At 39.6% G+C, this 24166-nt stretch overlaps 1 protein-coding gene across 2 annotated transcripts; it reads left to right on the forward strand.

Moving 5' to 3' along the window:
• The first annotated feature begins 4943 nt into the window (after positions 1–4943).
• Positions 4944–23761, forward strand: UBXN2B (UBX domain protein 2B). Of its 2 annotated transcripts, none has more exons than XM_082752469.1 (9): positions 4944–5073; positions 7073–7173; positions 10210–10281; positions 11813–11972; positions 12498–12575; positions 15933–16042; positions 16495–16632; positions 18151–18312; positions 22003–23761. In XM_082752469.1, the coding sequence occupies exons 1-9, from the start codon at positions 4948–4950 to the stop codon at positions 22109–22111; spliced, it is 1056 nt and encodes a 351-aa protein (XP_082608595.1). In that variant the 5' UTR covers positions 4944–4947; the 3' UTR covers positions 22112–23761. The 2 variants fall into 2 exon arrangements, with proteins under 2 accessions (XP_082608595.1, XP_082608594.1); XM_082752468.1 differs by having other exon boundaries at positions 22041–23759.
• The last annotated feature ends 405 nt before the right edge of the window (positions 23762–24166 follow it).

Consider the following 24166-nt stretch of genomic DNA (forward strand, 5'->3'; position numbering starts at 1 on the left):
CCTCCCTATCTAGGAACATTGTTGACTCTGTATTCAGAGTACTGAAGACAAGAGGCTTTTCCTCGAAGAGTAGAAGTAGGTGTTCAGTGAGTAAACACAACCCAAACTGTTATTATCTACCTCCTCCAAGAAAAAGGTAGCGGATTGTATAAAAGATCCCACAGACTAGATACAGCTAGCATGCTGCCAGTGAAACTACGATAAGTTAAGGAATGTACCATAAATTGGTAAACTAATTAAACTCTCAGATCTTTCCATTTCTCTAGATAGATAGAAAACCTGAGACTTTTTCAATTTAAATCTGTACTTCTTATTTTTTGAAGTTATATACATTCCTGTTTTGTTGATTACTGAAAAGTACCTTCCAGGGTTATGTACTGCCTAGTAGATAAGAAAGGTCTCCCACATGTTCCTGAGGTTCAGAGTAATCCCAACAGGTCAATGTGTACCTGTTTTGTATCTTACATTTCTTCTGTTGTTTTTCTTTAGACAGTAAATTTACTTTGGCAACACCAGTCCTTGAAGTTAAAAGACCTGCCACTCTGCCACTGCAGTGCCAGTCTTATTTTGATCTCAGTCCAGTAAGTATTTACTCACATCAAGTCTTAGCTCTCCATCACAGCCTCCAAGACCCCTACCCTGATTATTCCTTAATGTTTAAAAAAAATAATAAAAAATAATAATTTTGCCTACACCTAGTGTTTTTATTTTAAATATATTTCTAGAGAAACTACTGCTAATCTTGCTTGTGCTCTAATTTTATTCTTCTTTCCTTTTCTTCTTATGTTACATACAAAAATCGAGGTGGGTGGCAGGGGGAGTGTTTAGCAACTGTTTTCCATTGTTTTTCCTTGCATTTTAATTATATATTTACCTCTAGACAGCACCAACTACACTGAGATTTTGAAAATAAAAGATTTGTTGTCCATTACCTGAATTATTCTCAAATAGAAGACTGTGCAATGATGTTAGTTTTAATCTCTAGGAGAAAAATACCTAGCATAATTGAGCGGTATTTCAGACATAAAGAAAAACACAGACCCAAGTTTAATTAAGGAACCAGAGCCACCAGATTGTAATTAACCGCTTTCAATCTATAGCTGTGCAAGAAAACATTGGTCACAATAATAATGTTATGCAAATTAAATTGACTGCTTGGGATAGACAGATTTAAATTTCCAGATGTCTGCCACTATCTAAATTTCACTGAGATGAAATTATGTGCTAATCTGTATTCAGGTGATCTCTCAAAATATTGCTGGCAGCCTTAACCAAGGAGGAGGCAGTCACAGAGAAAGACAGACAGGAATAATGCCAATGTTTAGGGTAGATAGGCCTGTCAAAATATCAAAATATGAGGAAAAAAAAAAAAAAAAAAAGATTTCATAATAAAGTCATTTGGCCTTTTTAAAGCAATTACAGTTTAGACATCCTCTTTGCTAATTCAGTCTCTATCACCACAGGACACTTTCACTTAGACAACAGCTGTGTACTATGCATGAACCCAAGGAAAGCTGAATGGAACATGTGACTGTATTTTCATCCTTGACAGATTCATACAAAGGCTTCAAATGCAGGAGCCAACTAAAATTGAGCCTTATTTCTCTCTCTCTCTCTTTTTTTTTCTTTTTTTTTTTTTTCTCCTAAATAAAGACAAAAGTTCTTTGCAAGAAGACATGATTGGCATATACAGTTGAGATAGGGGAGTTATGTGAAGTGTATTATCTATGCAGACTTCGTTGGTTCTGCTCCTCTTTGTCAAACACCTGAGAATGTTCTGCAGGAAAAAGCAATTACTTGCACCTACATTTTCTATGAGAACAATATTGTCACCACTATACAGTGGATATCATTAGCCCTTGAGCTGGACCTGGGTGATGGACCACAGTTTTTCCCTGTTGTTCATCAGCTGAAGCAGATCCTCCCACTTGTGTGCTCACCAAGGGCTTGGCTAACTATGAAAAGATGAGTCTAAGCTTGCAGTTTATCAGTCCGTCTTAAAAGGTCCTGTGTGACCCCAGCTCCATGAACCACAGTTTCCAGAATTTCTGGAGCACAAGCCACGGTGAGCAGAGTCTGGGCAGGCTCATTAGAGAATGGCAGGGTGTTTCAGCTGCATGGCACTGAAAACAAATGAGGAATGTTAGCTGGCTACTTCAGCAGAGCGGGAGCCACATCCAGCTGTAGGCTTCAGAAGTATCTCCGTTCATCATTCAAGTTGCTGTCACGTGTGAAGGAAAATTCCTCCTTCATGTTTCAGTAGAGGATTAATTGAGCATTTTGTGTGAATGCTGGATGATTAGTGATTTTAGCTGTCAATTCACAATTCCAGATGAAACCCCAAGCAGCCAACTGCACACTGTAATCACTTGCATACTCAATAGTTTGCATGACAAAACTTTTCAGCTGCCAGTCCGCTTGGCTGGCCTCACTTAGGGTAGTGATTTATTTGCTTACAAATACAATGGATCTACTTCTTAATGAAATATTTAATTGTAAACTGATCTATTGGTTCCTATTTGTACTATTATCAATTTCTATTACACATAAAATATATAAACATATTCGTTAGATATATATTCTTTCACTTCCTTCTTTCCTTTTTCTTCTTCTTTTCATTCTTGGGAAACTGAAAACGGGCACTTTCAAACATTACTTGCTCTTCATTCATTGCATTTAGGGTCATTCCATGTCATATATAGCACTACACTGTTTTATTTCAGTGCAGATGAGGACATAAAATGTTCAACCAAAAGTTCAGTGGTTCATTGTACTGGATCTGGCTGGGATGCAGTGAATTTTCTTCTAAGCAGCCCCTGGGAGCTGCACTTTGGATCTGGGAGGAAAGCAGTGTTGACAAAATGCCTAGGTTTGGGCTCTTCCTCGGCAGTGCTTTCACAGAATGGAGGTTTTCTTCCTCCAAATCTGCCCTCCTGCTGAGGAGGCTGCAGGTTCACCAGAAGCTGGGAGGGGACAAAGCCAGCACAGGGACCCAAACTGACCAAAAGGATGTTCCATACCATAAAATATGTGAAATGGTTAAAGCACAGGGAAAGGAGGTTAAAGCACATGGAAAGGAGGAAGAAGGCAGACATTTGTGTTTACGGTATTTGTCTCCTTGAGTAATCATTGCACGTGATGAAATCCCGGAAGCTGCAGAGGTTTCTCTGCCCACGGATGGGAAGTAGCAAATAAATAACTTTTTTTGCCTTGCTTGTACATGCAACTTTGCTTCCCCTATACAAAGGGCCACTGTGGGTCTTCATCTTGACCCATGGGTTTTCAGCTTTTGCTCTTCTCATTATTTTCCCTCTTCTGTTGGTGGACAGAGAGCCAGCAGCTGGATGGGTGACCAATTGCTGCTCAACCACAACACTGGGGTAACTGAGGACTTTTTAAGTTTTGATTTTTTAAGTCCACAATATTGGGGTAACTGAGATATTTAAGTGATCTCCTTCTATGAAAAAGTGATGCGCTTGGTGGATGAGGGAAAGGCTGTGGATGTGGTCTACCTTGACTTCAGCAAGGCTTTTGACACTGTTTCCCACAGCATTCTCCTCAAGAAACTGTCTGCTTGTGGCTTGGACTGGCGTACGCTTCGTTGGGTTAAAAACTGGCTGGATAGCCGGGCCAAAAGAGTTGTGGTGAATGGAGTCAAGTCCAGTTGGAGGCTGGTCACTAGTGGCATTCCCCAGGGTTCGGTGCTGGGGCCGGTCCTCTTTAATATCTTCATCGATGATCTGGACAAGGGCATTGAGTGCACCCTCAGTAAGTTCGCAGATGACACCAAGTTAGGTGCGTGTGTCGATCTGCTTGAGGGTAGGAAGGCTCTGCAGGAGGATCTGGATAGGCCGCACCGATGGGCTGAGGCCAACTGAATGAAGTTCAACAAGGCCAAGTGCCGGGTCCTGCACCTGGGGCACAATAACCCCAAGCAGAGCTACAGGCTGGGAGATGAGTGGTTGGAGAGCTGCCAGGCAGAGAAGGACCTGGGAGTATTGGTGGATAGTCGGCTGAATATGAGCCAGCAGTGTGCTCAGGTGGCCAAGAAGGCCAACAGCATCCTGGCTTACATAAGAAGCAGTGTGGCCAGCAGGGCTAGGGAGGTGATCGTCCCCCTGTACTCGGCTCTGGTAGGCCGCACCTGGAGTAGTGTGTTCAGTTTTGGGCTCCTCACTACAAAAAGGACATCGAGGTACTTGAGCGAGTCCAGAGAAGGGCGACGAAGCTGGTGAGGGGTCTGGAGAACAAGTCCTATGAGGAGCGGCTGAGGGAGTTGGGCTTGTTCAGCCTGGAGAAAAGGAGGCTCAGGGGCGACCTTATCGCTCTCTATAGGTACCTCAAGGGAGGCTGTAGTGAGGTGGGGGTTGGTCTGTTCTACCATGTGCCTGGTGACAGGACGAGGGGGAATGGGCTAAAGTTGTGACAGGGGTGTTTTATTTTGGATATTAAGAAGAACTTCTGTACTGAGAGGGTTGTGAGGCATTGGAATGGGCTGCCCAGGGAAGTGGTGGAGTCACCATCCCTGGAGGTCTTTAAAAGACGTTTAGATGTTGAACCTAGTGATATGGTTTAGTCGAGGACTTGTTAGTGTTAGGTCAGAGGTTGGACTCGGTGATCTTGAGGTCTCTTCCAACCTAGACAATTCTGTGATTCTAGCTTGAGCTTCTGACACACAGCACTGTGCGTAGCGAGGGGCTCACACCGCAGAGTCCAGACCCCATTGCTCCACTGGCCCTCCTAGGGGCATGGCGGGCACTGGGCGTGGTAACTGGGCACAGAGCCGAAAACAGACAGACCGACAGACAAACTGACTGACTGACAGTCAGACTGACAGAGGCAGCCCCCCCCCCCCCATCCCCACGGTAACAGCCCGGCGGGCGGGGCGCCCGTCGCCATGGCAGCCGTCCCTCCCTCCCTCCCTTCCTCCCTCCGTCCCTCCACAAGATGGCGGACGGCGGGGCAGCGCCCGCCCGGCCCGATGGGGACGTGGTGGCGGCGGCGGCGACCCCCGGTGTCCGCAGGGACCGGCAGCCCCGCAGCGGCCGCCCGCCCAGCGCTCGGGACCTGCAGGTGAGGAGGGACGGCAGGGACGGGAGCCCCGGGAGCCCCGGTCCTTCCCCGGGGCGGAGCGCCCGGCCTCGCCCTGGCTGCCCGTGAGGGGAGCGGGCCGCTGCGAGGGGCCGGGACTCTGAGCGCGGGGAGGCTGTGCCCGGCTGTCGTCACTTTATTTACATTTTTATGGTTATTTCTGTTTGGGTCCGGCTGTGGGGTGAAGGAACGAGCTGCGGGTGGGCAGCTTGTGGTGGCGATCCCTGCAGGATGCTGGCAGTGCGCTGCAGGGGCTGCAGGGCTTCGCCTCAAGTTGTTTTGGCGCCCTGGTGTTTTATTATTATTTAGCAGGGCTGTCCCCTCCCGCACACACATGGCAGTCTTCACAAACGTAGCTTAAGTTTAAGGGCGAGAGCTTTTCCTAGGTTCCCAAGACTTTTGAGAAAGCATGATCATAGATATAACTTAGTACTGGAGCTTAAATTCCTAACTGCAACTGCTTTTAGGAGTTTTTATTTATTTTACTTCCCAAGTAGCATCAAAACAATATGAAAGTTTGAAATCTTTTAGCAACAACTGTCTTAGAAAAGCAGGGAAACTTTTAGCAGTCAAAACTGCTCTTATTTAGTTACATGTAATTAACAAGGGATAATGCTTTCCTTTTTTTCCACAGTTACTATTTCAGATTTTTATATGTTTCTTCAGAGACTAAGTTTGCTACAATAGGTTACAATTATAATGTCCGAGTTGGTAGTTCATAGTTCCTAATATCGTCAGCTGACTGAGGCCAGCAGCATTTTGTGTAAATCCTTACTGATAACATCCTAAAAACCCAGCTGCCTTCCCGAGTCTCAGCAGTGACCCACCGAGCTCAGTGCTTGTTTTGCTGTGGCACCGTAAGAGATGCAGTGCCAGGAAAGCACAGAAACCCAACCATTCCCTTCTGGGGCCCTCTCAGCATCCCCGGTCCTTAGATTAGGAGTGATATGGGGTATATTTTTGCCTGTGTGTTCTTTTTAGTATCTGCTTATGGATTTGCTGTCTATGACTTCACTAATTTGCTTAATATACCTAGCAGATGCTTGCATCTTCAGATAGAGTAGAGGTCTTCAATGGTTTTCTTGTTCTTTCTTATCACCCAGTTTAATTTCCTTAGTGTGTCATTTCTTTTCCTCTGCTGAATATACATCACTGTAATGACTCACTGCAGATTTCCTGTGTTCATAGCAGTTTGTCCTGAAAGATGGACAGACGTTTTATTTTAATGTTTATTTTACATGAAGCAGTAGTGAAATTGTGGCCTACTACCTATTCTGGTATGTATGATAAAATGTTAACATCCTTTGTATAGCATGAAGAAAATGGTGTAGGGACAAAATTAAGGAAAATCTGAGAAACAAAGTGGAGTGTTATTCAGGACGAAAGTAAGCTTGCTAAAAATGGCACGTTAGATGTGCCTCCCACAACTTCCTAAAAAAGAACTCTCCAGTGATATGGCAGCATTTGGTGAGCTTTTGGGGAAAAGTGGTGTATTAAAAGTATTTACAATTATACCTTGAATTCAAGCCAGTCAGATCAGATTTGTATCTTAGTCCTAATACAAGGCTATTCAATTTGCATTTTTTTTTAAATCTCTTTGTGAAATGTATTTATTTCCCAATTTTATCAAAGGGATACCTAAGAGCTTTAGTTCAGTTCGTTAGCATTAAAGAGATGATGCTTACTATATATGCATTCATATACACTTGCAAATCTCTTGCGATCCTGATACAGGCTGATTATACCTAATGAAGCAGTGTGGACCGAATGACACCAGAGTATAAATTTGTTATGCTGGCATAAGCATATTGAATATCATGCATTTTTTTCATGAAGCTGAATTTTAGAGAAGAAGTTGGGAGTTCTCATGTTGATGTTTCTAATTTTCTGGCATTGTGTGTATTTAGCATTTTGGTCTTATTTCTGTTGCATTTGTAGTTCTAGAGTTGTTGACTTCTAAAAAGTGTCCTGTTTCCTACAGCTGGCCTTGGCAGAGTTATATGAAGATGAAGCTAAAAGGCAGGCACTGTGTCCTGACAAACCAACAACTACAAAGATGAACAGCTCAAAAGTATCACAGGGGTAAGGCATACCTTGTTCAGGAATGTATGTGTCAAGTTGGTACTGTGTTAGCTAAGAAAATGTTGTCGTCATACTTGCTTGGTCTGTACCTTGTATAACAAGTGATCTATAGCAATTCATAATTATGAGTTGTGAATCCCTGTAATAATGCATAGTTGGTGTCTTCTCAGATGTTTTGTTTTTTTTTTTTTTTTGTTTGCATCTGTCATGGTTTAACCCGGCTGGCAGCTAAACACCACACAGCCGTTCGCTCACCCTCCCCCCTCCCTCTCTGGGACGGGGGAGAGAAATGGAAAGTGAAGCCCGTGAGTTGAGATAAAGACAGTTTAATAAGACAGGAAAATAATAATAATAATAATACAATGATGATAATAGTACTACTACTAATAATATGTACAAACAAGTGATGCACAATGCAATTGCTCACCACCCGCTGACCGATGCCCAGCTTAACCCCGAGCAGTCCGGCCCCCTCCCCCCGGCTAGCCACCCCTATATATTGTTTAGCATGACGTCAGATGGTATGGAATACCCCTTTGGCTAGTTTGGGTCGTCTGTCCCCTCCCAGCTCTTACTGCACCCCCAGCCTGCCTGTTGGCAGGACAGAGCAAAATTCTGAGGTGTCCTTGGCTTGGTATAAGCACTGCTCTGCAACAATTAAAACATCGGGGTGTTATCAGCACTCTTCTCATCCTAAGCCAAAACACAGCATTCCACCAGCTACTAGGAAGAAAATTAATTCTGTTCTAACTGAAACCAGGACTTTTTGGGAACCGTTGTGTTATATGTTGTTCCACAGCCCTTTAAACCCACTTCAGATAAGGTAAGAGTAGATGCTGTAAATGAAATGCAGCGTTGCTTGCTTTTTCACACAGATAGAACTTGGATACTTGCAGTGTCAGGAAAATACTGCAGTTCTTCGCTTCTTCAGAATTCAACAAATCAGTAGTTTTTGTGAAACTTGACATGTGAGCTGCTTTGAGTGTTGTACTAGGGTCAGTACTATTTAAGTAACTAACCCGGTAAGGCAAATATTAGTTTGAAAAATGAGTAGTAGGCTCATAGGAAATAAGAGAAATAAGTGTGGTTTCATAATAAACTTATCAACTTGTCAGTTGTCAGTGGATGGAAGGGAAGATGTTTCTGTGTATAAAGCCAAGTTTTGATGGCCTGCAGCATTTGCAGTTCATGTGGCATTTGAAGATTCAATATAATTTTAAAAATTTATAAAGAAACCTTGCCAGTTCTTAATTAATTGTTACTTAAATTGCTTCTAAAGAAGAGAAGTCTTTAAGTCATTACTGTCAGCGAGACAATAACAAGTATTGTATTTGGCTTGTCTTTCATTCACTGCTGCCAATATGAATCTCTGTTTTAAAAGAGGTTAAATGGCAGACTTAGTCACCAGAGCCATGCTTCGAGTGTAGAAATGCAGATCTTTAAGAAGAGGGATTTTAGCATAGGATGTGACATTTGTAAAATAATAGTTTGTGTTTTTTTGGGTACAATCAGCTACACAGAACAGAGTTTATAAACAAATGAAACAAACAGCTCCGCTTACCAGTATGTGTCATGAAGTTACAGCTTCCTATTCCAGCTGAAGGAAAAGCTGCAATATGGTGTCTCAAATACTTGGTGTGATAGCTGTTGGCAAACACTTGCTCTTTGTTGGCAATCATGCTGGAAGCTGTCTGAGAAAGAAGAGATGGCTGCTCTTTGCGTGGTATCCACAATGAGACTTTTATTTTATTTTAGTTGACTTTAGTTTGCTCTCAAATGAGCAACGTATTAATTGCAAGGAAACATAGTGCTGCTCTTGAAGTCATCAACTCATCTTCCACAACTGCAGGTATAGAGGATGGAGCAAATGCCATCATGTTATGTGAGCTCCAGCACCTTCACCAAGCCTAGGACACCTGGCACAAAAACACGAGCCCTGCAACGCATCAAAGGAAGAAGACTGAAATGGTTAAGAGTAGAAGAGTGATATAATAAGAGAGATTCTAGTTCCCATGGCCTAAGTTCATAATAATACATTTTTTTTTCTGAGAAAATAGACGAAGCATATCCTCCACTGAGCTAATCAGTTAATTAAACTCATTACATTGTTTTATCAGCACCAATACTATAAAAAGAGATGGTGTGCTCCACTATGCTTTGATTTGAAAGGTATAGTAGTCAAACAGATGGTGGTTTGCTAGTTTAAACTTATGCAGTTACTCATGTAGCAGACTACGTATGTTTTATCATACCTGTGAGTTTGGCTGCCTCACATAGATCTTGCGTGGATGAGTTTTATCATAAAACACTACAGGGTAAGGGCGTAGAGCTTTACAGCCGTTCCTGGCGTTTTGCAGGTGTAACCTAGTTTGTCTAGCAGTAGCTTATCAATTGGTCCCTGTTGTAAGACAGAACTTGATTTCTGTTTGATCATCTTCTGAAAGTCTTTGCAATGTTGCCAGTTCTTAATTAATTCAATGTGTTTTTTAAATCATGTAAAATGGAAATGAGGGCTACTTTGTTTTAGCTTCCAGGATACTTGTGGATAGGGACTCCAGGACATCAAAGAATAGCACAGATGACTTCACTCAGCAACTTATATCTTGACAAAATCAGCTAAAATGCTGTGGAAAGAATTTGAAGTGTAATTAATAGTGGTAGGCAGAATTCTCCAGTAGCTGTTCAGCTTGCATATTACTTTTGTTTTTCTGCTGGGCCATCAGAGACAGAAGCGCAATTCCACTTCTGGCTTGTTCAGTGTTAAGCGTCTGTGGCTGTGTACTTCAGATAGGAAAGTATAGTGAGAAGAAGAAAAACCATTGTCAGGGTGGATCTTCTGGGGGATTTTGTCTAGTTTAAAAACTAAATCTTTTAAAAAAAAAAAAAAAAAAAAAAAGAAAAAAAAGAATTGATGTTCTTAGTTTTTGAAAAAATAACTGGTTTCTGAAGTTAGATGTGAAGTACTTCCTACTTCTGATAATCTGTAAAGTGTGTGTACCAGTCACCCTCAAACGTTTCCTTTCATTTTCTTGGCAGTCTTAAAATTGATTCTTTCAGAAGTTTGAGAAAACCCGAGAGAAGCATGAGCGATGACAAAGAAAACCAAAGGTATTTGAAAAACAAAACATTCATTTAACGGTTGTGAAAGTAAACATTTTATCTGACATTTATACATTGTTCCATCTTGTTTTTCAAAATGCACGTAAGCTAAGTTACTAGCAAAGAGCTAGTAACTACAGAGATGATGACATACTAGAGTGTTAGCTGTATACTGCTGTAGTAAAATTACATTTAGCAGATTCTGGGTGTTGTCATCTAGGACCAATTTGTACCTGTACATGCCTTGGATGATACATGGCTGTATGAATGTTAAGGTTGTAACTTATGCTTGGACTCAAAAATTTTTTTGCCTTTTTTTTAAACATCCTGAATTGTTCTGTGTACCCATTACGCAAATATTTGAGTACTTTTCTTTCCTGAATACAAACCTGGATGAGAATTGTCATTTTATCTACTTTCCAATAAAAAAATCTTTAAAATCTAATAAAGATTTCTGAATATAAATGGCAATTGGAATAAAAATACCAAGGAGAGATGACACCAAGAGACTGCCAGTTATGTGACACTGTAAAAATAGTATGATTGTACATCGCCTGCTGTTATTGGGTAACTATGAAAAATGATTGAATCAACTGTATTTTGAAGTCATTGGCTTGAGAGACAATTTCACATGGATTAATTGATTTACCTTGCCCAAAGTGGTTACATGAAAAAGTTAAGAAAAACATAAAGCACTCATTTTAGTAGCTTTTAAAGCTCTTTGTGATCAAGGATGAAAGAGACTCGCAGGTTTGCCAGGTTTTGTACTTACATACAGATTTTTTTTCTTTTTATCTATAGTAGCTATTTCATTGTTATTTCGGGATTTATAGCACCTTCCTCATTGATTCTTGATAACTCACAATTCGTGATCTTCATAATCAAGAGCTGGAACGATTTATCTTCAAGAGCTGGAAAAGGTGCCATGTCGAAGAAAAAAATCACAGTTTAGCTTTCACAGCGGTGTCTGCAGACATAAAAATGCACTGGAAATTTGGTCAAAGTTATTAAAAACTTTACATTTTTGATATCGATAGGAATGGAAGCATGCTCGATCTTTACAGTAAAAGGTCAATTTTTTGGTACTGTTCAGGCTTTGTAACAATAATTTTACGCTCATTTTGCCAGAGTAGCGTTAATTGCGAATCAGAGTTCTAACCAGCCAAGGGACAGACCCATGCACATGACACCCCTGAGGAAATCAGTTTTTACAGGAGCAGTCAGCATCCACATAAAATCGTGTTTAAAATCAAGTCTGCATCAGGGTTATGTTCACTTAAGCATATGATTTTGGGCCCAAATCTCTGGGGTCAGTTCTGGAAGGCATCTCATTAGTTTTGCTAGCCTAATGTCTGTAGAGCAGTGCTGCTTTGATTGCTCTAAAACTCAGAACCAAGTGGAACGCTTCTGTGATCAGAATGGCAAGGTTTTGTGCCAAATTTGGCTCTTTGTCCATTAATTTATTTTATTTTAATTGGAAGGAGGAAGTGACACTTGTCATTTTAAAGCATTGTTGCTTATGAACATTACTATTCTAAAGATTTTATTCAGGTGACTCCGAATACAGAGGATTACAGATTTCTGGGGCTTCTAATAACCCGAGTAAAATTGTTGCTGAACTCTTCAAAGAAGCAAAAGAACATGGGGCTGTACCATTAGATGAAGCCTCAAGATCGTCTGGTGACTTCAATAAAGCTAAGGTAAAAGTCAAAAGGTATTTTAGTCTCTGTTTACATCAGGCTCTTTGAAACTCATCTAAATCACATGAGAGCAAATAAGCCTTTCTGTGGTTTGCATGTAGCATAGGATTTGATACAGGTGTGTATTATCTGTGCTCAGTAGCTTCCTCTAGAAAATCAAGTGCTGGGGAACCACAATTTCAGGAGGAATTATTAGAAATCAACCTAAACTGGGATTACCTGCTTTATTTCTAAATAAAAAAAAAAAAAATCACCTGCAATTGCATCCCAATCAAAATCTTTTATCTGTTGAATTGCTAATATTTGAAAAAGTATACAGACTAGAATCTCAAATAATTGTATAAAAACTGTTTAAACTTTTTACAATTACTACGTAAAATTTTTCACTTTGAAAGTATGCAAGTTAGAACAGTGTGTTTGCCTTTAACCATGGAAGCATGATGTCTTTATTTGCACCTTTGTAAGTATCTTAATAAACTGTTTCAGATATTTATTGCAATAAGCTTTTCTTTGTATTTTTTTCAGTCATTTTCTGGTGGTGGTTATAGATTGGGTGACTCATCACAAAAGCACTCTGAATACATATATGGAGAAAATCAAGATGTAAGTACAATTCTGAATAGCTGGTAACAGTGTCTCCAACAGATGTCATCTTTACGATGTTTACAGCTTGAAATGCTAGTGTTACTGTAATTGTCTGTAAGGAAAGACAAATACCTAAATATTAGAAATATGTTCACTAGAAATTAAGCAAAAGCATCCACATTGGAAAAATATTCAGGGGATACCGTTAGGGCCTGCATTATGGTTTTGCTGGGCAAGAGGGTTGGATGATCAGATCCAGCCTTCTCCATGTCTGTTGTTAACAGTTCTTCCTTCTCATTTATCAGAGGAGGACGAACACTTTGCTTGGCTTTTTCTGGCCTTTGTACCTACAGAATCCCTTCTTGTTACTCTTTGCATCCCTTACCAAGCTCACTTTCATCTGTGCCTTGGCTTTCCTGATCTCCTCTGTGTACTCTTCTGAGGCCACGCAGCCCTGCTTCCACTGCAAAACTAAACTGTGAACTTGGGCTGAACTTGGGGGAATTCTGATCTCCTGATCTGAGTTGCGAAGCAGAGGTTAGAATGAAAAACTTCATTTGATGTAGAGAAGAGATGTGACAGCTATTAAGGCCTGTAGGCGTTCACAGAATTGATTTGGATTAATTAAAATCCCTCAGCAATTAGTGGCTTCTCTTTAATTATTTCTTGCCATATACCAGTAACTGTCACTTGTAATACATGTAAATATCTGACACCTGAATATTACCGTGTTTGGTATAGAAAGAAAATAAGAAAAAGAAATCAAAAAAGTCCCTTCCTGTAGTTCAGAATTCAGAAAAGAATTTCAGAATTTAGAAAATTTCAGGATTTAGAAAATCATCTGGATGTTAAACGATGCCCCAGCTTTGTTTAGCAGCAGCTACCTTTTTGTTAACGTTAGGGCTGTACAGATCATTGCACTGGGGTTGCTTGTGGCAAAGCCAGGCGAATGAAGGGAATCAGTGAAGGACAATGTCCACTGCCATTGCCTCATCTACCAGGCCAGTCATCTCATTATGGAAGGTTATCACTTGGTCAAACATGCCTTCCCCTTGGTGAATGTATGACAACTACTCGTGGCTTTCATGTGCCTGGGGAGTGGTTTCCAGGATTAGCTGCTCTGTTCCCTTCCCAGGGACTGAAGGATGAGGCTGACTGGCTATTCATCCAGTTTGGCTGGCAAACTTGTTTTGTATATTAAATAGGCTTTTACCAAAGACTTCCCCCTCCCCCCCCCAGATGTATCCTAACTATTACAGACATGCTTGAACTCTATTCAAATGTTCCACGTTGTGTCTACTGAGCAGCTGAAAGTGGGTTTAAGCACAGTGGCAATTCTGTGAATGTCACCCTTTGCTTTCTTATGATAAAATGCACAGAAACAAAATTAATCAGAAATATCAAAAACAGTTGTTTTAGCACCTCTGAAGCATTTTCTTTTTGTTAATGGAAATTAATTTTCTCTTGTCATGATCCAGCTTCAAAACAGTCTTTTTAGTTTTGAAGCTAACCTGAGGCGTAATTATTTCAGAGAACAGATCATAATCTGAAATAATCATGTTCTTCCTTAACAGTAACACTCTGTTCATTGTGTCTTTTTATAAGGTCTTCTCTTTGCAAATTATTTTCAGTGTGGTGGGGAATACAGGGTTCTCCTTTTATTGTGGACTGTAATTAGAGGAGAAGACTCTAGTCAGAGACAGGCTCCCCACCCAGACTGTGAAAGTGCTGGTTTCACTACCTGGGAAAGAGAGTGGGGGGGGGGGAAAGGAAAAGTTGTTCACCATCTTTGCAGTCATCTTTTGCACGCTTCCATGTGGGTGGCTGAGATTCACTAAAACATTCTGTTGCACAAATGATAAATCGCTGGTTTTGTAAATCCTCTCTGTGCAGGTAACTTAAATCTTCTCATCTTACTGCTTCTTGCTTCTTCACCCTACTTGACACAATTTCTGAGTCTGCTCTGACTCAAGATTGAAAGTGGGAAAAATAGGATCATCTTTTCTTTCAAATTCCTCCTCAATTTCTTCCTTATCCAATTTAAACGCATCCTAGCTGATAATATGAGGGTATTGGAGGCATCAAAAGCTTTTATTTGCCAGCTTTTCAGTCTGAACATGATTTTTGGTTTTCTTGTCCATGTGTCTTAGATGTGTTTCAAATTCTTTCACTTAGCCATAAAAAAAAATGAAATTTGTATTTACTGTTAATCCTGTAACAAAACAAAAATTAAGAGGTCAAACTGAAAGACAGTGTAGTCCAGCTTTTTGTGCTTGCAAGCCAGCAGAAGTGGTATGTTGGGTCAGGGAAATGATCCATGTTAAAAAGTAATCTTTTATTCTTTTTCTCCTTTTCCTGCCACCAGATTTATTTTATTTGGGATCAAATCAGTGTGTGTTTTTGAGAACTTGCCTTCCTATGAGGGAAAGGTAGATGAGAGCATTTTTTCTTTCCTCTCACTTAAAAGGCTAGAAGTGAGGGAGAGGTTAAATTATGAAGTCCTCTACACTTCACCATTCATATGAACAGCTAGAGTGAGTATTAAGTTCATCAAGTAACAGAAACAAGAGAGAGTAAAGGATGTGGTTTAGGCTGTGGGCTTCTCTCATGGCACACCAGGAGCTGATGTCTTTTACCCTCTTAAGTAATCCTCTACTTGTTGAGTAATGGCCAGCTGTGTGGAGCCGGAAGCGTGTTGCAGTGGGGTTACCATAACTGTGGGCAGGGCTCATTTTTCTAAGGGAAGGTCAGTTTTAGTGGCTGGGGAAGTGTAGGCATGCTGGACTGGAAGGCATTAGTTGCAGGGAAGAGAGGTGCAGGCTCTGAAGGTTGCAGTGCCTCCAGGGGAAGGTTTTGGCTGGAAGTACATCACAGGATGCTCAGGATTTGGACAGACTGGAGCTAGTATCAACTTCATTGCAGCTCAGCGTGCAGCAGTTTGAGGAAGTAATAGTTTTAGCTCTAACTGGTATATCAGCAATATTTTGGAAATGAATGCATTTATTTCTTATCAGCAAGGAGTGTTTACTGCTTTTAAAAGTAGTTGAAACACTGAAATTCACAATAAAGTTACTGTTTGTTGTCTGTATGTCATGGGTGACAGATTAAGAGATGCTTTTTCTTCAAGTATAAAAGGGATCTTGGAGTAAATAATAGTCTGTAAATACTGTTTGCTTTTTAAAGTATGTAATGGTTACAGTGCATTCAAATTAGTTACAATGCAGTGCTCTGTTCCTCTTGTCATTTGCATTTTTGTTTGTGTTCTGCCACAAAATCTGTTAAATATAGATCAAAAATTCTACAGCAGTAATCTGTATGAAACTAAAATACCTTATTTGTGTATCTTCCCTTCTATTTTCACCATTTTCTTCTCAGGTTCAAGTTTTGCTGAAACTATGGAGGAATGGCTTCAGTTTAGATGATGGAGAGTTGAGGTCATACTCAGACCCAACAAATGCTCAGTTTCTTGAGTCTGTTAAAAGAGGGTAAGTTAAAATAACAATTCTGTTGAGGCGTGTCCTTCAAGTGAAGAAAAATGCTTTCTCCAAATAGTTGTAATCATCAGAAGGTCAAGGCTTCTTCTCAGCTTGCACCCATAAAATATGTTCTGTATTTGTCATCAGATGCATGGGACGCTTAAAAATTGGAATATTTTGTTTTCTTGTGTTTTAACTCTGAATGTTATTATAGATGGCTATTAGTTTCTTGTGTTTTGTTAGCATATTCTAGGTTTTGACTGTCAATTGACTGCTTTTTTCTTCATTTTAGTCTTTAATTTTATCTGTTACTTTGGGATGAAATCAATTCATGAAATAATTGAACATCTGTAACTTTTAAAATGAGCATGTTAATAGTGTCAACTCATACTGTGTAAGATTCCTGTGTAATTTTGCCCTATGGTACAGAGCATAATTGGGAAACTTATTTTTGTATTAAGGGAAATTCCTGTGGAATTGCAACGACTTGTTCATGGTGGCCAGGTTAATTTGGATATGGAAGACCACCAAGAACAGGAATATGTGAAGCCGAGACTGCGATTCAAAGCTTTCAGTGGAGAAGGACAAAAACTTGGAAGGTAAAAATCACTGAATTTTCTGTTCTGTATCTATATGTCATTCTAAGAGCTGGATTTAATCAATTTGGAGTCTTTTGAAGAACTAATCAGATGACAAAAGCAATATACAATTTTGTGCCACCTTGATTTCAAGGTCCCAGGCCTGATTTTATAGAGTCACCAGTAATCATGGAAGTTTATATATAATAAAAGGTAAGCCTTAGTTCTGTGTTCTGAACCTTCTCATAGATCTGCTAGATGCTTCGTGCTTTATTGTGAATGAGATTCCTCTGCCTCTTCTTGCATATAATTTTGCTTATTTATTAACTTCAACCATGTTTAAAACTGGAGCAAGGGAAGTTGGAAGGTAATAAGTACCATACAAATTTCATGAGAAAATCTCCTTACAAGGTATAGAAAACGAGTCTGTTAGCTTAAGGAAGAGAATTAATTCCATAGAATAATTTTAGTCTTTTAATTTGACCCAAAATAAATAAGCAGTAAATTATATCAAAATCTCTCAATTCTTACCACTGGGATTTGTGTAAAACTTCAAACGATACTGCAAAAGTCTACAGTAGGAATTCTTTTTTAAAAGAAAGCATCTAGAGAAATTTTACATGCTCCCCTAGATTAAATATTACTGCGAGTCTGCACTGTGGGAGGGGAAGGACTCATCCTCTAACACGGAACTGGAGCCCTGACTTCCCCCAGTTCTAGTGTAATGTCCAACTATAAGATAAAAATTCATACATGTAGTAGAAAACCTGAAATGTAACGACTTAAAGATGTTATATCTGGTTCTGTTTCATTTCCTGTTGTGCTGATGAATTCTGTTATTGAATGGCTCAGTCTGCTTTGTCCCAATGTGCATAATCTACTATTACAGCAATTTAAGCTGAATAGAAACAGTAACGTGACCTCAACTCTGCCAATCATCAACTTTTTTACATAGCAATTACAGGTTTTATAGTATCTTTTCTTATTGACTGGATATGAGCTGGTGAATTGTGCATACTGCTAGGTTTCTATTCACAACTGTATCTATTTGTGTAATATGTTTGTTTGCTGAAAAAGGTAATAATGGTAAGCTATTGCAAGTAATTTAATGCAATAAATGCTGCTTAGCAGTTTCCAACCTGAATTTTCCTTTTTTAAAGATCAGGACACGTGCTGTTATATTAATACGTAATGCAATATAATGGTATGTGATTATTTTTTTAATTTATTCCATGAAGTACGAGAGGTAAATCTTATTATCAAATTGATTTCATGCCCTGTATGCATAAACAAAGGTGTTTCAGTTTGTACCTGCTCACCTATTTTATATCTTGCAAACGTAAGGATCTGCACAGTTACAAGAAAATATATGTAAAATTTGTCAATCATTGAAAAGAAACTGCAAAAGCATTATTTGTCCTTTTTTTTTTTTTTTTTTTTTTTGAATTAAAAAAAAAAAAACAGATCTCTACTTGGATCAGATTCAGTTCTGGTTTGCCTCCATTACTAACATCTGTTTATCTGTTTTTTCTCCCCTAGCCTTACACCTGAAATAGTCAGCACACCTTCTTCCCCAGAGGAGGAGGAGAAATCTATTCTTAATGCACCTGTTCTGATTGATGATTCCATGCCAGCAACTAAAATTCAAATTAGATTAGCAGATGGTAGCCGATTAATACAAAGATTTAATCAAACGCACAGGTAAATTGATTTTGCATCGATGCAGGTAACCATAACTATTTTGATAAGTTTGTCATTAAATGAATGCCAACAAGGCATCAAAAAGGGAAAATACAGTTCCACTGAAATGTCACAGCTGTGTCATTTTCGTAGTCAGAGATGCACTGATAAATTGACTATCAGAGCAAAGCGGTAATTGAAAACACAAGATATTCAGTAAGTGCAAAGCCACAAACTTTCCTGACTAGTGACAGGGAAGAGACAGTGCCAATCATAATTGCTGTCTGTTTAGGTATGAGATTCCTGTACTGCTCCCAGGGCAACCCCAAAGTGAGGATATTACTCAAACATCTCTTGAGTACAGACAGGCACAGAGCATAACCCACCTTCTAGGAAGCCTGTTCCACTGTTTGACCACTCTCATGGTAAAGAACTTTTTCCTGATATCCTGTCTGAATCTCCCCTGGCACAGCTTTTGTGCCATTCCTGTGCATCCTGTCATGGGTTACCAAGGAGAAGAGACCAGCACCTCCCTCTCCACTCTCCTCAGGAAGGTGTAGAAAGCAATGAGATCGCCTCTTGGCCTCCTTTTCTCCAGACTAGACAAACCAAGTGTCCCCATCCTCTCCTCGTAGGACATGCTTTCCAACTCTTTTACCAGCTTTGTTGCCCTCCTCTAGTTGCTTTTAAGAACCTTAACATCCTTTTTTTTATTATGGAGACCGGATCTGCACACAATATTCAAGGTGAGGTTGCAGTAACACTAAATGTAGTGCAAGAATCACCTCTTTTGACTGGCTGGTTGTGCTGTGTTTAATGCACCCCAAAATGCAGTTTGCCCTCTTGGCTGCCAGGGCACACTGCTGGCTTGTGTTGAGCCTGCTGTTGACCAGCACCCCCAGGTCCCTTTGTGCTGAGCTGCTCTCCAGCCTCTTGTCTCCATGCCTGTAGCTGTTTCTGGCATTGCTCCATCCCAGGTGCAGAACCCGGCATTTCCCTTTGTTGAGCTTCAGGCTGTTGTTGATCACCCACTGCTCTAATCTACCTAGATCCTTCTGCAAGGCCTATCCTCTCTCCAGGGAGTCAGCAGCACTTCACGGTTTAGTCTCATTGGCAAACTTGCTGAGGATGCACTTCTCTCCTACATCCAGATCATTGATAAAAGTGAACAGAACTGGCCCTAGTATTGAGACGTGGGGAACGCCACTGGTGATCTTCCGCCAGCCAGATGGAGCCCCACTTGCTTACAACCCTTTGAGCTCTGCTGTCAAGCCAGTACATCATCCAGCATAGTGTGAATCCGTTTATCTCACAGCTGGACAATATGTCTAGAAGCATTCTGTGAGGGACAGTATCAAAAGCTTTAGTGAAATACAAAATACATCTGCTGACTTCTCTTCATCCACCAAGTGGGTGAACTTATCGTAGAAGGAGATCAAATTATGAAGGCAGAACTTTCCCTTGATTGTGGAATCATAGAACTGTTGAGGTTGGAAAAGACCTCCAAGGACATCAGGCCCAACCATTAACCTAGCACTGCCGAGTCTACCACTTAACCATGTCCCTGAGCACCACATCAACCTTTTAAATACCTCCAGGGATGATGACTGAAGTACTTCCCTGGGAAGACAGTTCCAATGCCTCACAACCCTCTCAGCGAATAAATTTCTCCTAATATTCAACCTAAAGATCCCTTAGCACAACTTGAGGCCATTTCTTCTTTTCCTATCACTTCTTGCTTGAGAGGAGAGACTGAACCCCACTCTGCTGAAACCTCCTTTGAGGTAGATGTAGAGAGGAACCCCTATTCCTATGCCTGATAGTTACTTCATTCTTTGAGTGCTTTTCAGTATCCCCCAGGTCAATCTCCATAACTTTTCCAGGACTGAGGTTAGAGTAACAGGTCTGTAGTTTCCTTTGTCTTCTCTCATTTTCTTGTTTTTAGTAGTTGTGTATAACATTGGTTAGTTTCCAGTCAGCAGGAACTTCCCCTGACTCCCACGACCTTTGGTAAATTGTTGAGAGGAGACCAGCCGTAACATTCGCTAATTCCTTCAGCACTGTGGGGGTGAATCCCATATGGCCCCATGAACTTAGAAACATTGATCTGATTCAGCTATTTCCTTGCAATTCTGGTGACCACAGATGGAAAGCCATGGTCCTTCAACTCAAGTCCATACAGCTCAAAAGCTGTTGTTACTATTAAATACTGAGGCAAAAAAGGCATTAAATGCCTCTGCCTTTTTCTCCTCCTTACTTGTTAGGTGACCACCTGCTGCAATCAACTTAGTAGTCTGTTAATTATAGCTTGCCATCAGTTTTGTTGACATTGTTGGGGCATTGCAAATGGTGTTGGCCAACCCCAGTTATTTACCCAAGAGGTTGTGTTAGTGCAAGGTTCTGCAAAGCGCTGTTTTGCACTTGCTGTTCTGCATGGCTGAGAGAACTTTGGGCAGAGGGCAGAGATTTGGGCAGTCATTCCACTCGCACTTCACAGCAAGCAAGGTTCAAGTCAGCCCCACTCCAAAGTCTGCACCATCATGTTAGGACACAGCTGAAACTGAGCTTGAGTCCCTTAGTGTGCTCTTAGTGTGGACCCAGTTCCATGCTGACACTGTTTATGGCTTTGAAAGTTGCCCTGCTTTCTTTTTCCACTTCTGGCTCAGGATAAGGGCAGAAGTAATGTGCAAACTTCTTCACCTGACAAAATACACAGACCACAGTAAGACAATTTTAGCTGAGATGCCAATAAGGAAGATGATGCAGCAATAATCTTTCAGCAGTAGTAGACCTGGTAGTACAGGCCCAGACCCTTCCTTCCCAGCAAGAAATGACTTGGATAGACAGTGTGGCTCCTAGGAGCCCTCTAGCCATGATGTTTTCTTTTGTGTACATGAAAGAGTAGAGGTGGTAGATTCCCAGTGAGGTCTGTAATCATGGGTGGGTTGACAGAATTTATTTTTATTTAAATTTTTATTTAATCATTGCTGTCTTTCTCATGGGTGTAGATCTTCTTAGTTATCCTTGCAGATGCGTGATTAAAATCAGGTACTAAAGAGCACTGCTTGGCTCATAAACCTTGAAGACAGAAAACTGAAGTCCCTGTTTATTTGGTTGCAGTAAATCTATCTGCATATTAGTTCAATAGATCTTCAAAGATTTGACTCAGTTTACTGTGTTGAGAGAAACCTCTCAAGTTTGTTTTTTATCTCTAAAATCCTACTTTTCATCTATGTCTTATAAAGCTGTTATTTTTGTTATACTGTGACTGGTGGTTTTATGAACTATTGTTCACTACTTGAATGCTAAGTGAAAGCAGGGGAAACCTATTTACAATCTAAGCACATTAATAATTCCCCTCTGCTTTCTTATCACTTTATATTGTAAGATTTCTCTTTTCAATAATACTTTAGCACTTTTGGTATATGCTAAGGATTTTGGGATACGTATAAGGATTTTTTGACAGCTGGTATTGACATTGCTTGATGTTCTATATTAAATATCAGTTTATAACATAAATATCAGTTTATAATATATTCCTATGTTAAAACTTTTTCTGTTATTTGGAAAAAAAACAAGCAACATTGATTTTAATGCTTCACGTTTTGTATGAAAGAAACAAAAAAATATATAGGCTACAACTATTGGCCATCTGGATCAAATGGAAATGTAAAATCAATAGGATATATTGGGTGGTTTATGTTGAAATAGAACCATACACAGTTTTCATGTCCATATCATTTCTACAGGATTAAGGATATTCGAGATTTCATTATCCAGTCCCGTCCAGCATTTGCAACAACTGATTTTGTTCTCGTGACTACCTTTCCAAATAAAGAGCTAACAGATGAAAGCCTGACACTACAAGAAGCAGATATACTCAACACTGTGATTCTTCAGCAATTAAAGTAATCTTACAGCTGTTGGTAAAATACAGGGCATGTGCTGTATTGTCACACAATGTTTCCAACATATGGAAAAAAAAAATAAAATGAAGTGTCTTTATTCCCCCACTTCCACAGTTCAGATTTTTGGGTTTCATGTCTTCCAGCTGTAGCATATATTAACTTTTTTATTTTACTTTCTCAACATTGTTCAACCCTTTTTCATTGTTAAAATTAAGCTTCCCTGTGTTTGTGTGTTTGAAACCATGTCATGCACTAAATGTGAGCTATCACTTTCACTATTCAGTGTTGTTGTTTTTTTTTGTCGGGGGAGAGAAGCATTTTTCTCAAGGGGGCTGTGACTTTCATACAGTTGGTAAGATTTGCACTATGGAAATGTTTTATGCTGCATTGACAAACAGCCATTTGAAAACCTAGCCTGCAGGTTATGTTTACCTTCCAAACTGTATTAATATTAAAGTGTTCTGTTTAATAGTTTGACAGATAATTAATGACCTATTATAATTTTTGTATATTCTGTTTGTAGTGTTTCATGGTGTAGTATAATTATTTATATTCTTGTTTCTATGTAAATATCCCTATATAATTGCTGATGTGAATCAGTATCAGGAGATGCAAAGCTCAGCTTTTGCAGACTGTATAATAGACTGTTCTTATTTGTATTATAGTTCTACTTGTGGTGAAAATTATTATGCATTTCTTTCTTCTTGAAGTTAGAGAAACAGGAGAGACCACTGTCATCTGAAGAAAGGCTGTGATTTAGAGTTCATGGGAGTAGGTAGACCTGTGGTCACCTTGAGCTTGAATATGCAGTTGAACCCTGTGCAATTAACATGATTCTTCACATGAACCATTGCTTAAAAAAAGCCAAACAAAAACACCAAGGTGCACAGACACAGAACTTGTTTATGCAGTCACGTGCGTGCACAGAAGTAGGCATATTAACTGGTTATGTATTTTTGACCTGAATGTCAGGTCTTTATTTGGAGTTTTGGCCAAAGGCTTTTTGTAATACTCAGTGGGGATTTGCTCTTGCAATTTCCATTATACTGATTTGGAGGCTGTATAATTAAACCCCTTAATCTTGGAAATCATATATTTTTTCAATTAACTTGGCCCTACACAGCAGTACGCAAGTAGAAATCTTACTTTGTGAGCAGACTGGCTGATGTGCTTTAATATTTTGTGGATTTATAATATGGATTTATAATATTTGTGGCTTTATATCAGATGAGTGGATCGCACTCTGAAGGAGGGTAAATGGGCTGTATACTTTGTGCCAATATCTGTAATAAAAATACTGTTTTCACTGATTATTTTATCTTGAAAACGTCAACACTTATTTATGCTTAGCTTATCATTGGTCAGTATATTTGATTAATCTTATTTTTTTTACCTCAAAATCGATGTTTGAGTAAATTTTAAATGTGCTATTGTATTTGAAGTCATTTGTTTTGTAATCTGAATATCTGCATGATTTAATCATAAATCATTTAATGTGCAAGTAATTAAAGTTTTAAGCTAAAAAGACCATAGACGATTTTTTTCTTCCTAATTTATGTTGTGATGAAGTGATTTTGTTGTGTGCCAGAATAAAAATATTTAGAACTAAGCAGAAAGGAATGGACACATCCTATACATATATTTTATATACTCATATTCTCTATATAAGTGTGAGGTCAAAGTCAATGTTGTGAAATCAATCTTGGGCAATGTGTGATCTGGGCATAATTCAGAATATAGGTCCAGTTATATTGCTTATTACTTCCAAAAACTGAAATTAATTAAACACTGATGCATGAAGGATATTGGTTAACTAAATGTTCTCTTATTCCTCTTATGCCAAGAAACACAGCTTCGTGATATGATGTTTGTTTCAAGTAGCTGGTGCATTTTAAAGATCAGTAGCTGCTGAAGGTAACTGAGGGTCCCCGTAGCTGAGATTATTTTGTCAGGCACTAGGGATGTGT

This window comes from Aythya marila (genome assembly GCF_965140915.1).
Source record: "Aythya marila genome assembly, chromosome: 2".
Classification (NCBI taxonomy): domain Eukaryota; kingdom Metazoa; phylum Chordata; class Aves; order Anseriformes; family Anatidae; genus Aythya; species Aythya marila.

What these genes read in the sequence shown, in the direction of transcription:
- UBXN2B (XM_082752468.1), top strand. Translation starts at nt 4,948, where the DNA reads ATGGCGGACGGCGGGGCAGCGCCCGCCCGGCCCGATGGGGACGTGGTG. An exon ending in GTGACTTCAATAAAGCTAAG is followed by an intron (nt 11,973 to 12,497) that starts GTAAAAGTCAAA and finishes TATTTTTTTCAG; the next exon opens with TCATTTTCTGGTGGTGGTTA. An exon ending in GAAGGACAAAAACTTGGAAG is followed by an intron (nt 16,633 to 18,150) that starts GTAAAAATCACT and finishes TTTCTCCCCTAG; the next exon opens with CCTTACACCTGAAATAGTCA.